Source organism: Bombina bombina, chromosome 5, assembly GCF_027579735.1.
Source record: "Bombina bombina isolate aBomBom1 chromosome 5, aBomBom1.pri, whole genome shotgun sequence".
Lineage (NCBI taxonomy): Eukaryota > Metazoa > Chordata > Amphibia > Anura > Bombinatoridae > Bombina > Bombina bombina.
The window spans coordinates 575,488,847-575,505,736 of record NC_069503.1 but is presented as its reverse complement, the minus strand read 5'-3'; the positions used below and the strand labels follow the sequence as shown (position 1 = coordinate 575,505,736).

Genomic DNA, 16,890 nt, shown 5'->3' with positions numbered 1-16,890 from the left:
GAAATATTTTAAATATCTAGATGAAATATAAGATAATACATGCCGTCACTAAGAATGAAATATGAGGAATACAAATACACAATGATAGGTATGAAAGATATTTTTTTCAACAGCCTTCTTTGTAAAACACTCATTTCAGTGGCACCCAGGCAATATCTGTCATCATTTCATTTCTGTTGAAGGTTTGGAATAATTGTGTATTCATAAATTATATCTCTTGAAAAGTCTATTATTTTGTATATTTCTGAATCATATTTCTGTTTTTGTTTTAAATAAATAGAGGAATGTGTGTTCTGTGCTGCTGTCACAGAAAGGCCTTTATATATTGTCTTCTTTATTTTTAATGGACTATCTGCTCAATTTCGTTTCACACAATACCATCAGTGGGAGGGAGAAAATATATGTGGAATAGAGAAGGACAACATTAAAAACCATATAACATAATGCAGAAGTATATTTACTGAATACAGCAAATGTAATCTGTAGTTGGGAATCAATATCTGTTCATCTAATTTGACCTCTTTATTATGAGTTCTAAATTTAGCCCGGAAGTGAGGGTTCGGTATATTTCCTTGTTCTCACGATATTTTTTCTCTTGATAATAACAAATACTAGTTTTTGTAATAATAAATATTTGTGTTACTTAATCAATATATCGCAATCTTCAGGCTCGCCGGAAACAGAAGTTATGAAGCAGCGGTCTAAAGACCACTGCTCCATAACCTGTCCGCCTGCTCTGAGGCGGTGGACAGAAGTCAACCCAATCGAATATGATCGGGTTGATTGACACCCCCTGCTAGCGGCTGATTGGCCACAAATCTGCAGGGGGCGGCATTGCACCAGCAGTTCACCAAAACTGCTGGTGCAATGATAAATGCTGAGAGCGTATGCTGTCGGCATTTATCGATGTGCAGAGGACATCGGATCATGTCCGCTCGCACTATGATAAATAGGCCCCATAGTCTATTTATAAACAATTAAAACTTCCTTAGTTTAAAATTAAAAAAACAAAGTTTGTAAAATATCAAGTATTCATTTATATAGACCAAAGTACTGGAAGACCTCTAATTCGTATGGAAAGTATGAGGTCCCATTTATGGGGGCCCATTTATTACAGTCTGGCGGACATGATACACTGTAGCTTATTATGTCCGCCAGACATCACTAAATGCCGACAGCATACACTGTCGGCATTTAACATTGCACAAGCAGTTCTGGTGATCGGCCGTTAGCAGGGGGTGTCAATCAACCCGATCATATAGGATCAGGCGGATTGATGTCCGCAGCCTTTAGAGGCGGCGGACCAGTTATGGAACTATTTGATTGTGCAGTGTTGAAGCAACTCTGAAAGGAGGATAACTCAGAACTGTTAAAGAGTGTCCATCAGAGAGAAAGCAGAGACATTAGGAGTGGACCCACTACAATATGGAACATTCTTAAAAACAAGAAATTTATTGGTGAGCTCAGCAACACCAAATGGCTTGATAACCCCGTAAATCTTATTTTGGTGAAGAAAAAAACCCTTAACAACATCTAACCATTTAAAAACAGGAGATAGGCATATAAATGTCAAAAGGTATATCACAGGGTGCAAACCTCAAGAACAGGAAGGCCAGATTAGCCAGGAAACATATAAACAAGCCTGCCCAGTTCTGAAACAATATTTTTTGGAAACTAAGATCAATCTGTATCAGAATGATGGAGAGTATGGAGATGGAAAGAAAAGGCTCATGATCCGAAGCATACAATATCATAGGTGAAATGTGATGAAGGTAGTGTTATGGTATAAGCATGTATGGCTGAAAATGGAACTGGGTCACTATTTTTTATTGATGATGTGACTGTTGATAGAAGCAGCAGGATGGATTCTAAAGTGTATAGGGCTAAACTATCTTCTCAGATTCAGCCAAAAAATAATTTTGGATAAAATTATCGTTCCAAATTTTCGAGGAAATTCCTTTCCTCGAATATTCATTGGCTGCACTATTCAGTAGTCGTTTAATTTAAAATTAAATGTATACTGAATTTTAGTTAATCATTTACAAATGAATGTTTCAAAGCTACAGGTGAAAAATTCAGTGCAGTGCTCAATAGAGCATCAAAGAAACTTCTTTGTTATTAAAAATAGGTATTCAAACTAATCCATCAAGATGATAGATCTTGATGATTGGAATCCGCTTCACAAACCAACTTTTGTGGGGCCTCACTGGAACAGTCAGATTAATGAAGAATGCTCTATTCAAATCATATTATGATTCTTGGAAACATAAGTCATCAGATCTATCTCTGTGAGACCCAATTGTTCCACAATCTAGTAGAAAACTACTTAAAGGTGAAAACGTTCCTGTGGAAGGGATTACCTACTAAGGAAATATGCATCCCAGATTTCTTTCTTAGGATGCAAAATATAGAATATTTTTCTGTGTTCAATCAAAATCCTTAAGACCTCTTTCATTGCTAAGGAACTACAAATCCCCCCTTGATAATGGATATAAGCTACAGCTGTAACATTGTCTGAAAACTCAGATACAGTTCTCCTTTCAGAAGAGGACAGCTCTAAAGGGACCTAAAGATTGCAAAATAATTATTGATTAACCTCGCCTCCTCAGAAAACCAAACCCCCTGTGCTCTCCTGGACCCCCAGACTGAACCCCAATCCAAGAAAATTATGTCTGAAGATAATATTTTCAAAGTTGGGTGAATTAAGAACGCCCCCAGAAAAATAGTTTGGAAAATTATCCACTGCAACAGAGATTGCTTCACTGAAGAATCCCCTAGGAATTTTTGCACCATTGTCGAAGCATACAAAGTTGAAGAGGTCTCATATGTAACCGTGCAAAAGGAAGAACATCTGATGCTGCAATCATCAGACCCAGCACGTCCATACATTGAGCTACAAATAGGTTGGAAATGTAGTGTAGCTGTGAGCAAAATGACTGTAACGTTGATCCCTGATACATTAGAGAAAGCTGCATAGTAACTGAATCTATAATGACTCCTAGAAAAGAGACTCTTGATTAATGAGAAAGAGAACTCTTCAAAATTAATTCTCCAACATTGAAATACAGCTAAAGGAAAAAATGGAGCCTGACCCCATATGTTGTCCAGCTATAGAGCAACTGAACTACATGTGTTCCTAATACAGACAAGAGACTTCCTAGTACCTTTGTAAAAAATATGGGAGCTATAGATAGACCAAACAGAAGAGCCACAAACGGAAAAGGTTTGTCCTAAATGGCAAATCTTAGAAACTGGAGATTGTCAAGGAATATAAAGGTAGGCATCCTTCAAATTAAAATGGACATCAATTGACCCTGTTGAATAAGGGGTAGGGTTGTCCAGATTGTTATTATTTATAAAATGGGAAAGCTGAGAAATTAGTTTGAAGTGATTAAGTCCAGAATAGGTCCTAAAATTCCCTCTTTCTTGTGAATAATGGTAAAAGATGGAATAAAATCCATGGCCTTAAAATTAAAGGGACAGTCTACACCAAAATTGTTATTGTTTAAAAAGAAAGATAACTCCTTTACTACCCATTCCCCAGCTTTGCACAACCAACATTGTTATATTAATATTATTTATAACATTTAAACCTCTAAATATCTGCATGTTTCTCAGCCACTACAGACAGCTTCTTTTCACATTCATTTTTATTAGCTTTTCACAACAAGACACTGCTAATTCATTTATGCCATATAATCCCGTGGAGTTGTGCAGGACACAGCACTAATTGGCTAAAATGCTAATTAAATAGATAATAAATAGCCCTGAGATAAGGGAACTGTCTGCAGTGGCTTAGATACAAGATAATCACAGAGGTAAAAATTATATTAATATAATCATGTTCGCTGTGCAATACTGGGGAATGGGTAATAAAGGGTTATCTTTTTTTAAACAATAAAAATTCAGAAAGTCTTTTGAAATGTGAGACAGAAGACACCTTCCTTGATTAGGCCTTGATTTGAAACATATTCTGTAATCCTGGAAAACCCAGACGTCTTGGACAGACTGCTATCCGGTCTTCTAAAAAAGAAGTAAACTGCCCCCTATCAGAAAAGTATCTGGATTGGGGCCAAATGTTAATACTGATTTGGAAGAGGAAGAAGGCTCATAGAATGCTTGTCCTTATTCCAACTGGAATTAAACTTTCAGGAAGATCTGGAAAATTCAGATCATTATAAAGAGGAGGAAGATTTTTGGTTCCTATATTTACAAAAGAAACGAAAAGGGACTATTTGTCCTATTTTTCCCCTTACACTTCTTGTTCTGAGGGAGAAAAGTTCCTCCCGACACAGTGGAAATTATAATGTCAAGACCAGTTCCAAATAAATTCTTCCTTGAAAATGAGAGATATAAATCTATCTTTTGACACCCTGTTTGCTGACAATGAGTTAAATCATAAAGTCCTTCTGGTCAGCATTGCAAAATTAAAAAATCTAATTATGTCAACAAAGGAACCAAAAATAAGTGTATTAGTTGACTTTAGTTTCAAACCATTTTAAAAATTTTCATCAAAAAAAATCTTTTAAAATTTGCTTAGACAAATTGTTACATCAAAGTGCAGACACAACTGCTACAGAAACAATGCTTTCTGAAAAAGGCGTTTCAATGAAAGGTTACCAATTTCATATCCATATGGTTCCTGAAAGATCTACTATCCTCTAAGGGAATAGTAGTGCGCTTGGCTTAAGCAAAATAGCACCATCCACGATTATAAAAGTTTCCCAAAGCTCTACATTAGAATCCAGTAGAGGAAATATCCAATTCAATTTAGAGGACAGATGAAAAGAGAAATCCAGGCTTAGTTCACTTACTGAAAATTATTTTAATAATTTAATAATCTTCAGAAACTTTAAAACAAAACAAAAAACTCTTCTGACTTGGACACCTAAAGTATATAAAACCTGTTCAAGCTCAAACTTGAAAGAGGTAGACTCATTGGCCCATATTTATCAAGGTCTGGCGGACCTGATTCGACAGTGCGGATCAGGTCCGCCAGACCTCACTGCTGGTGCAACGCCGTCCCCTGCAGACTCGCGGCCAATGGGCCGCCAGCAGGGGGGTGTTAATCAATCCGATCGTACTCAATCAGGTTGATTTCCGGCAATGTCTGTCCGCCTGCTCAGAGCAGGCGGACAGGTTATGGAGCAGCGGTCTTTGTGACTGCTTCTTCATAACTGCTGTTTCTGGCGAGTCTGAAGACTCGCCAGAAACACGGGGCATCAAGCTCCATTCAGAGCTTGATAAATATGCCCCTTTGTCCCTGATCATTAAGTGATGCTTTAAATGTAAGAGAATTAACATTTAAATTATAATGATTTCTTCAGGTTTGAATGCTGACTCTTGTAGACTTACAGCACTTTCAATATAAATTAGACACACACAGGTTAATGTAATGTAACATTAGTATGTTGTTTATCCTAAACTTACATTACTAATACATTAGACACATAAAATGAACAAATGTTAGGATGTCAATTTTAATAAATGAATGCAACAAATATTCAGTGTTATAAGAGAATGTTATTAAACATGCAATTATCCCTAACATTCACTAACTGATTACTAGTGGAGCGCTATTTAACGCTCCTTCTTGAGCGGTAACTGCGCTAGAAGTAACCCTACTCGCACGCAAACCTAATCCTATATTCTCAAGTGCGCTAACCTGTCATGAAAATATGAATTTTTCACATTCTAATGTTTTTCACATTTATTATACATAAATACATATTTTTAAATAAAAGATAGCAAGCGAACGAAGAAAAAATTATAATAGGAGTAAATTAGAAAGTTGCTTAAAATTGCATGTTCTATCTGAATCATTAAATAAAAAAATTGGTTTAGTATTCCTTCAATTGCTGATAAATATACAAAAATATGTTTAATGATTCTTAAAAAAAAATATGAAAATTTAGGGTTGTCACGAGTTTCAGAAGATTTAAGCCCTAAATCAGCACGGTCCTGTAGTTTTCATGACATTACAAAACTATATTTTTGCATTGTAAGTACAGGAAGTATTAGTTTGTAAATGTATTTAACTATGTTTCTCAGGATTACCATGTAACTGCGCAGATCAGTTTGTCCCTGTGTGTGGACAGAATGGCCGCACATATCCAAGTGCTTGTATTGCAAGATGTGTAGGCCTATTGGACAACCAGTTTGAATTTGGACCTTGCTCTTCAAAGGACCCATGTAATCCAAACCCATGTTCTAGGAATCAAAGGTATTTTTTATTTCTTTTTGTGATTAGAATTCTGTCACAGTTGCTTACTAAATCAACACTTATTAATATATTGATAACAATATTTCGTTATTTTCAAATATACAGTTATTTTTTATTTTAATTTACCATACATATAAAAACAATCTAGGTGTATATAAATGGCAATAATGATAAGCATAACATGGACATGATAAACAGAGATCTTTTAAATTACAACAGACAAGGCTAAGATGGAATTGTCTCTTAAAAGCTAATGAACACAAGAAAATAAACTGATCCAGTGGTAATAAAAATTAATTAATTAATAACAGATTTATTTGATACAAGTTAAAAAGGCACAAAACAACAAAAAAGTAAAACAGTGCAATGAAAATAAAGACAATTCTTATGTTTCTTTGGATGTTGTTGATCGATCAAATTTGGCCACTTAAAAATAAGGGTATAAAAGATATGGGTTAAAAAAATTGTATCCCTCATATACTGGTTCAAAAATTAGAGTCAATTAAAAATGAGCCGTTTTCTTGATATTACACAGTTCATATCCCAAAGTGTGAATCTTCGTTAGCAAACATATTTTATTCTTAACTCCCCGAGTATGCCAATTTGTTTAGAGCAACTTATCTTTAGACGTATGGACTTTCCTTTGGACGTATGGACGTTCCTTACCAGACTTCTTGCCACCGATATTGGAGGATTCCACCTCAGTTATAACTCACAGGTCCGTCCGGCTGGTTTAGCTTACAGACCCGCCAATTTAGTAACCGCTCTTCTGTGTCTCCCTTTGTGACGTCAGATTACGCAAAAATTTTCAAATTCTTCTACTTGCGCATTTTTTTTACGAAGAGAACGATCACCCTCACCGCTGCTTGCTTGCTTCGTTTTTTACCGGAGTCCTGCACTTTAGTACTAGTTGTACGCAGGTCCCCAAACCTTTTCCTTAACAAACACGGATCCTTCGGGGGCAAATTAGTCAGGCTTATGTCACTCCACAGCTTTCCGGTAAGGAAAGTCCATATGTCCAAAGGAAAGTCTATACGTCTAAAGATAAATTGCTCTAAACAAATTTGCATACTCTGGGAGTTAAGAATAAAATGTGTTAGCTAGTGAAGATTCACGCTTTGGGATATGAATTGTGTAATATCAAGGATACGGCTCATTTTTATTGACTCTTGAATTTTTTAACCAGTGTATGAGGGATACAAATTTTTTAACCCATATCTTTTATACCCTTATTTTTAAGGGGCCAAATTTGATCGATCAACAACATCCAAAGAGACATAAGAATTGTATTTATTTTCATTGCACTGTTTTACTTTTTTTTTGTTGCTTTTTTACTTGTATCAAATAAATCTGTTATTAATTTTGAATAACTTGTATCAAACGGATTTTTTTTAATCAATTTTAAGGAACTTAGAGTTATATTTGTGATCAATTTTTATTACCACTGGATCAGTTTATTTTATTGTGTTCATTAGTTTTTGAGAGATTATAGGAATTTTGTGAAGATGATTTCACGTAATCTACTGATTGGTATCTCCTATTTGCTTTTTTAGAGCCCTCTTATTTTTTCCCCAACACTTACCAAAACTATTTTTCTTATCTGGAAAGAAGATAAGTGCTTAGAGTGGCCATATAGGAGTAATAGGGTTTGCGCTAACGGTTATTTTCTATTAATAAGATGGAATTGTGTTATGCATTATGAATAAGTAGACAGAACATATAATTTTAAAAAAAAAACATTTCCAATTTACTTCTATTATCAAATTTGCTTCCCCTGATATTCTGTGTTGAAGAGTAAGGATGGGCAAATGTTTCGCAACTTTCAAAAAACGGCACGAATTTTAACACATTCGTTCGTTCGAATCGAATTTCGAATGTTTACATAACATTCTAACATTCGATTTTCGAATGTTCGGTTTCGAATTTTACGATTACATTCGAAAATATTCTTTTCGAAAAATTTGAATTTAGATTGTAATAGTATTTCTAATGCTTTTTCTTTAAATATAATATTCGAATTATGCAATATTCTATATGGAAACATTCAAAATGATATATTTGTATCTATTATGTATCAGTTTACTAGATTCCCTACCACATGAACTGTTGAACTTCTGAATAGTATTTGTTAAATAGAATGTTAAATTCGAAATTTCGAATGTGGACATTCGATATAATTATAAACATTCGAATTCGAAAGTGACATTCGAAAACTGTAAATAACATTCGATTTTCAAATTTTTAAGAATATTCGTTCTTATCAACATTCGGATTTAGAATTCGAATTTTGGTAATAACATTCGTTCTACATTCGAAATTCGAAAATTTACACATTCGCCCATCCCTATTGAAGAGATACCTAGGTAGGCATCTGGAGCACTACATGACAGGAAATAGTGCTGTCATCTAGTGCTCTTGCAAATGGATAACATTTTTTCAAAACTGCTGCCATATAGAGCTCCAGAAATGGGTCAGCGCCTAAGCTTTATGTCCCTACTTTTCAACAAAAGATACCAAGAGAACAAAGAAAAATTCATAATAGAAGTAAGTTGTTTAAAATTGCATGCTCTGAGGCCCATTTATCAAGCTCCGTATGGAGCTTGTGGGCCCGTGTTTCTGGCGGGTCTTCAGACTCGCCAGAAACACAAGTTATGGAGCAGCGGTCTGAAGACCGCTGCTCCATAACCCTGTCCGCCTGCTCTGAGCAGGCGGACAGGAATCACCACAATTCACCCCGATCGAGTACGATCGGGTTGATTGATACCCTCTGCTGGCGGCCCATTGGCCACGAGTCTGCAGGGGGGTGGCGTTGCACCAGCAGCTCTTGTGAGCTGCTGATGCAATGCTGAATATGGAGAGCGTATTGCTCTCCGCATTCAGCAAGGTCTTGCGGACCTGATCCGCACTGTCGGATCAGGTCTGCAAGACCGATGATAAATAGGCCTCTCTATCTGAATGACAAAACATTTGGGTTTCATATCCCTTTAAAACACCTCCAACATTTTACTAAAGTTCAAGTATAGTTGATACTTTTAATCTCACTTTGTTTTGCCTCATTCTACGCTTTTACATAATGTCAGTTTTTAGAATCAATATTTCTCATTAGATTTTTTTTTTATAGATGCATATCAAAACGACAAGTTTGCCTTACCGGCTTTGAGACGTTTGGGTGTGCGCAACATGAATGCATTCCACGGCAGCTTAAGTGCGAACATTTGAGAGACCCTGCGTGTGACAATGAAAATGTCGAACATATCAACCTTTGCACTTTGTACCAACGCGGAAAGAAATTATCCTACAAGGGTTCCTGCCAGGTAGGACTATGGTGCTCACAGCAATATGTATTTCTGTTATGATACAAACTTTAAATACTATAAATATATTGATTCTGACACCATATTACTTTTTTCTTCCAAGACTGCAATGGATATCACTGACAGTAAATGTAAGGAACATTTGTTACTGTAAAGTAATTCACATCATGTGCCCATGTGTGTGTTCTGTTTGGTGTCATCATTTCATATATTTTCCTTTATCTGTTACAGCGTCTATTTTAAGAAACAATTCTCACTGAACATTAAATTCAGTATAGGATCCTTTATTAAACAATATTTTTTTCACTTAGGATTAAAGGGATACTAAACCCAAATTTTTTCTTTCATGATTAGATAGAACATGCCATTTTAAGCAACTTGATAGTGCTTGCTTATTGGTGGCTACATTTAGTCACCCATAAGCAAGCGTAACCCAGGTTCTGAACCAAAAATGGGCCGGCTCTTAAGCTTTACATTTATGCTTTTTAAATAAAGATAGCAACAGAACGAAGAAAATTGATAATAGAAGTAAATTAGAAAGTTGCTTAAAATTGCATGATCTATCTGAATCATGAAAGAAAAAATATGGGTTTTTTTATTTATAATTTTGTATTATTTGTTTTAACTATTTTCATTTTGCATAACTATAACTGAAGTGTGGAAAGTGTAGCTCCGAGTCTTTTTAGGGATTTGTTTGCCACATATCATCTGTTTTTATTTTATTTATTTATTTTCACTTTTGAGTCATCTAGGGCCTTTTATTTGATATTTAGTTAATTGCTTTATCTCTTTTGGCATATTGATAGGTTGTTGAATTTCTCCTTTGGGAATGTTTTCACTTGGCAATTCTTCTGACTAGAGAATGGAGCTAAATGTGTTTTTGTTATTGAAGTAGAAATGTTTTTTTTCAGCATGTGATATCAAGATATTTTTAACTAGTAATGATTGTTTTAGAGAATGAGTTTCTTTTAAACTACTGAATTCTTATATTGGCCTAAATTTTAGTCTTTATTAAATTCTCATTTGTTACAGAAAAAAACATCACAACTATGGTAATCTGAGTCACACACAGCCAAGCTTGAAAACTCCAATAATATCTGATCTCCATTTCCCACAACGGCAGTGTTAAAGTGAAAGTCAACCATAGCGTGCGCTAAATCCAGCTCCCACGGGCGCCAAACTGGATTTATTACACGGTTATTGGCTAAGAGGTGAAAACGACATTTTTGGCCGTGGGCTGCCGTAGCAGCTAAGAGCGGCGAACGGTTGAAACGAATAAAGGCACTTTCTGCCCTTTGTTTCAACAGTCAACCCTAGCGTTTCAAAAACGCTATTGTTGACTTTCACTTTAATGACCAATAATGGCTGACAATCACTGAAAAAACACTTTCCAGGCTGCCCAGACCAGTCATCCTCATTCTGCTGCTCCAGTATTGCCTCGGCTACTGACAGTCTCATATCTCTCTGCATGGCGCAACTGTCGATATCTTGTAGAATTTATAACTTTATTTATTTTTTTATGCTAAAGTATTCAGTACTGCTTTTTTTTATTATTATTATTTGGCATAATTTGATTATTATCATGGCATGGCAGCGCCATCTTGTTTTTTAGGTCCAAGCATGCACAGATCAGTGACTGATATTGTTGTTGTTTATCCGATGTGTATCAGTCAGTCTGTTGGTATCTGATACAGGGCTAGATTACAAGTTGCGCGCAAATGATTTTGCAAGGGTTTTTGCGATCATTTGCGCTCCGTTTAAATTGCGTTGATATTAAAGTTTAGCTAAATCGCGATACACTAGAATCATTACCGCAATTTCAGAGTTGTGGTTAACTGTTTTGCAAAAAAAAAGTGTCACAAAACACATCAATAATACATTACAAAGTAGACTTACACTGTCTAATAAAAACTGTCTAATAAAAATTATTATAAAAAAATATTGCACACAAAAGTTATAAGGGCTCAAAGATATGAAATCTTGGATGTTAGAAAAAAAAGCTGCCAAACGGCTTTAACATAGAGATACATATAATCACAATGAATGCACTAAATAGCAAAAAAATGATGATAATCAGTCATATAAACACAAGTCAAAGTACAGGTAGCCCTCAGTTTACGCCGGGGTTAGGTTCCAGAAGAAATGGTTGTAAATTGAAACCGTTGTAAATTGAAACACAGTTTATAATGTAAGTCAATGGGAAGTCAAGGAGTTAGGTTCCAAGCCCCTCTCAAAATTGTCATGAGTAACACCTAATACATTATTTTTAAAGCTTTGAAATGAAGACTTTAAATGCTAAACAGCATTATAAACCTAATAAAATGATCACACAACACAGAATATATAATTAAACTAAGTTAAATTAACAAAACATTTGCTAAACAGCATTATAAACCTAATAAAATAATCACACAAGACAGACTTCACTTGCATTTTTCTGCAAACAGTTCTTTCTATGCATTCCAATCTGGACTGATTTATAGACAGGAAGTTCTTGTTCCTTTTAAATCTGCTCGATAGCTCAGGTCTGGTTAAACTGATTAATTTCAGCTTGCTTGGCTTTGCTGCAACACAAGCGGACAGCTCCACCTACTGGCTATTTTAATAAATGCACTGCTTCTCAATGCTTTTCAATAGCAGTCACACGACTGGGAAAAAAAGGTTGTTATTCTGAAACGGTGTAAATTGAACCGTTGTAAAACGAGGGCCACCTGTAGTTGCCAAAAAAAACACAAAAGTCTTATCTGTAGTGTAAAATAGAGTCTCTTCCTTTTGTAACACTTTTCCACAGGAAGGGCCGGCTGCCTGTAAAAAACCCTCAGGTTTCAGGTCAGAGTCCAACAAGAGATAAAATCTAGAAAAACAAGCGCACAAAGACACTTCTCATGGTGCAGTACATTTAATAAGGTATATTCAAATATAAAGATACAGATCTTCCCATACAGATGGGTACTCCCAATAGCAAACCTCAATCATAATGAGGTAAGGATAAAGCTCTTGAGATAAATTTAAAGTTGTTACACTTCAGCAAAACCCCAAGTGTTGGTGCTCCGTCCACACATTCAGAGTACAGAGTACTTAGCTCACAGGCAGCTCCAGGGTGAAGCGAGGTAAAAACCGGAGATAAGAATGGTTCTATAAACCCTCAAGAGACAGTATGCGTCTCAATACTCATAGGCGCTAACACCAACTACCAAGATTCGGCATTGTGAGCGGGTCAGCGTTTCACCGTGACGTAGGGGGTGGGTGTTGGCTAAAGCATTTCACGGACAGTATCCGCTTCATCAGAGGCTTCGACCCGCTCACAACGCCAAATCTTGGTAGTTGGTGTTAGCGCCTAGGATTATTGAGATGTTGAGGGTTCATAGAACCATTCTTATCTCCGTGTTTTACTGCGCTTCACCCTGGAGCTGCCTGTGAGCTAAGTACTCTGTACGCTGAATGTGTGGACGGAGCAGCAACACTTGGGGTTTTGCCGAAGTGGAACAACTTTAAATTTATCCTTACTTTATTGTGATTGAGGTTTGCTATTGTGAGTACCCATCTGTATGGGAAGATCTGTATCTATATATTTCAATATACCTTATTAAATGTACTGCACCATGAGAAGTGTCTTTGTGCACTTGTTTTTCTAGGTTATATATATATATATATATATATATATATATATATATATATATATATATATATATATACACATATATAGTAATCCAGCACCCACTCCTGGTGCCTGGTTTAAAGGAAATAGCACGGTCCTAGGGTATAAATGACACAGCCTTGATAAATTAAATCAGTCAGTTTTATTTTCACTGTTCAAGTGTATATAACAGCAATGTTTGTTTATAGCAGTTTAACACACTTAATACTGAAAACAAAAGCCTAGCTCAGTTTAAGCCCTTACTAACATAAGTTTACATCACTTACTGAATCAAGGAAACTAAACAAAACATGCAGTTTTAAGCAAACTCACTTTAATCAGCATTTATCAGTTCAGCTGCAATGTGTGTCTCTCTCCTAGTCAGAAACACTCTGGAGGCTCTCTCTCCACCTAGCAGCTGGAGAATAAATGACCCTCCTTTAATTAAACACAGGTGAGGAAAAATCCCTTCCGGATTGCTCACTCTCAGCTATGTGAAAACTGAGGAATGGAACACTGGCCCGCCCGCTCTCCCCTGTTCCACCCCAGGGACCCAGAAACACAGTAGCTTAATTCCTAGCCACATTGTATACAATACATTTCCCTGGGGTTTAAAAACTGAATACACATTTTAACATAGTAGAATAAATATAAACCTGATCACTCACAATTCCCTGTTCTCTGTCACAATATATATGTCACAGTCTATATATGTGAACATATGTATTTATATGTTATATATGTATTTACAGACATATATACGCATATAAACACATAAATATAGACATATATATATATATATATATATATATGCATTAGAGCCTTTTGCCGTTAAGTAGATGAAAACATGTTAAAACATATTTATGCAATATTCATATTTATTAAAATTCTTAACTATGTATTTACTGTAAATATTTCACATTCCAATGTTCTATACATAGCAGATTATGTTTTTAAGTATTTATAAATAGATATCTGTATATGTCTATACCTATATATAATTATATATATATTTATTTTTATATATATATATATATATATATATATATATATATATATATATATATATATATAGTATATAGGTATAAAAATATATGTATTTAACCCCTTAATGACCACAGCACTTTTCCATTTTCTGTCCGTTTGGGACCAAGGCTATTTTTACATTTCTGCTGTGTTTGTGTTTAGCTGTAATTTTCCTCTTACTCATTTACTGTACCCACACATATTATATACCGTTTTTCTCGCCATTAAATGGACTTTCTAAAGATACCATTATTTTCATCATATCTTATCATTTACTATAAAAAAAAATATAAAATATGAGGAAAAAATTGAAAAAAACACACTTTTTCTAACTATGACCCCCAAAATCTGTTACACATCTACAACTACCAAAAAACACCCATGCTAAATAGTTTCTAAATTTTGTCCTGAGTTTAGAAATACCCAATGTTTACATGTTCTTTGCTTTTTTTGTAAGTTATAGGGCCATAAATACAATTAGCACTTTGCTATTTCCAAACCATTATTTTTCAAAATTAGCGCTAGTTACATTAGAACACTAATATCTTTCAGGAATCTCTGAATATCCATTGACATGTATATATTTTTTTTTAGTAGACATCCCAAAGTATTCATCTAGGCCCATTTTGGTATATTTCATGCCACCATTTCACCGCCAAATGCGATTAAATACAAAAAATCGTTCACTTTTTTACTAATTTTTTCACAAACTTTTGGTTTCTCACTGAAATTATTTACAAACAGCTTGTGTAATTATGGCTTAAATGGTTGTAAATTCTTCTCTGGGATCCCCTTTGTTCAGAAATAGCAGACATATATGGCTTTGGCGTTGCTTTTTAGTAATTAGAAGGCTGCTAAATGCCACTGCGCACTACACGTGTATTATGCCCAGCAGTGAAGGGGTTAATTATGGAGCATGTAGGGAGCCTTTAGGGATAATTTTAGCTTTAGTGTAGTCTAGTAGACAACCCCTAGTATTGATCTAGGCCAATTTTGGTATATTTCATGCCACCATTTCACCGCCAAATGCGATCAAATTAAAAAAAACGTTAAATTTTTCACAATTTTAGGTTTCTCACTGAAATCATTTACAAACAGCTTGTGCAATTATGGCACAAATGGTTGTAAATGCTTCTCTGGGATCCCCTTTGTTCAGAAATAGCAGACATATATGGCTTTGGCGTTGCTTTTTGGTAATTAGAAGGCCGCCAAATGCCGCTGCATTTCACACGTGTATTATGGCTAGCAGTGAAGGGGTTAATTATGTAGCTTGTAGGGAGCTTGCAGGGTTAATTTTAGCTTTAGTGTAGAGCTCAGCCTCCCACCTGAAACATGAGACCCCCTGATCCCTCCCAAACATCTCTCTTCCCTCCCCCACCCCACAATTGTCCCCGCCATCTTAAGTACTGGCAGAAACTCTGCCAGTACTAAAATAAAAGCTATATTTGGGCTTTTTTTGTGTTTTTTTAGCATATTTACATATGCTGCTGTGTAGGATCCCCCCTTAGCTCCCAGCCTCACTGATCCCCCACCAAACAGCTCTCTAACCCTCCCCCTCTGCCTTAATGGGCGCCATCTTGGGTACTGGCAGCTGTCTGCCAGTACCCAGTGTAGTAAAAAAAATGTGCCTTTTTATTTTTTTAAATGATCTTTTCTGTAGTGTAGCTTCCCCCCCCCCAAGATCAACCCCCCACCCCTTCCAGGTCCCTTAGCTGTTTATTTACAGCTTTAATAACTATTTTTGTTTACTTTACCCAGTTTATTTTTCTGTAGTGCAGCGGTTCCCTCCCGCTCCCGCCCCGTGCACGCGCCCGCCCGCCGCCCCCCGTGCGCGCTCCTGCCCCTCCCGCCCCCGATCCCGCCCCCCTCCACTCCATTCGGCACATCGATGGCCGACCACCCGCCTCCCAGACTTGCTCCCACCCACCAACGATACCGGCCACCGATGTCCGGTGCAGAGAGGGCCACAGATGGCCAAGGGGGGTTATTGCAGGATGCCTCGATATCGAGGCATCACTGCAATAACCGGAAAGCAGCTGGAAGCGTGCAGGATCGCTTCCAGCTGCTTTCCAGACCAAGGACGTACGCCACACGTCCTCGGTCATTAACTGTCTTTTTTTTGAGGACGTGTGGCGTACGTCCTTGGTCATTAAGGGGTTAAAAACCATCAGCCATCAGATATATGTAGAAATATTTATTTAGGAATAAATAGAACATATTCCATTATGTAAAGAACATTGCAATATGAAATATTCATATTTTCATGTCGTATTAGTGCTAATGAGAATTTGTTACAGTGTTTGTTACAATCTTCAATGGAATCAGATGTGAAAGTGTATGTAGATTCAGTTCTGGCCTCCAAATCCATTCCTTCAGGGAAGGCAGAACAAATAAGAAAAGAGACATATTTAGATACAGACCTTCAAGAAGTTATTAAGTACATAAAAGAAGGTTGCCCGAGAGCCAGGCAGCCTGGATGTCTCTAAGTTCTTACCAGTCAGAAAGGTCGCAGCTCACGGAGCTGGATGGGTTGGATTCATGATGGCCACTTGGGCATTACAAAGTGCAAAGAAAGGGCAGCTACGGCAGTATGGTGGCCTGGGATCAGTTCCGACATTGCAAGCCATGTGTCAAAATGTGCCTTTTGCCGGGAACGCCGGCCTACTCAGAGAAGAGAGCCCTTGATTTCT

At 36.4% G+C, this 16,890-nt stretch overlaps 1 protein-coding gene across 1 annotated transcript in view; it reads left to right on the top strand.

Moving 5' to 3' along the window:
• Positions 1-16,890, top strand: part of RECK (reversion inducing cysteine rich protein with kazal motifs) — a 445,421-nt gene that overhangs the window by 391,786 nt on the left and 36,745 nt on the right. The window contains exons 16-17 of the mRNA XM_053714521.1: positions 6,052-6,223; positions 9,345-9,537. Of these exons, the coding sequence (XP_053570496.1) occupies positions 6,052-6,223; positions 9,345-9,537 (365 nt within the window). The remainder of the gene's footprint in view (positions 1-6,051; positions 6,224-9,344; positions 9,538-16,890) is intronic.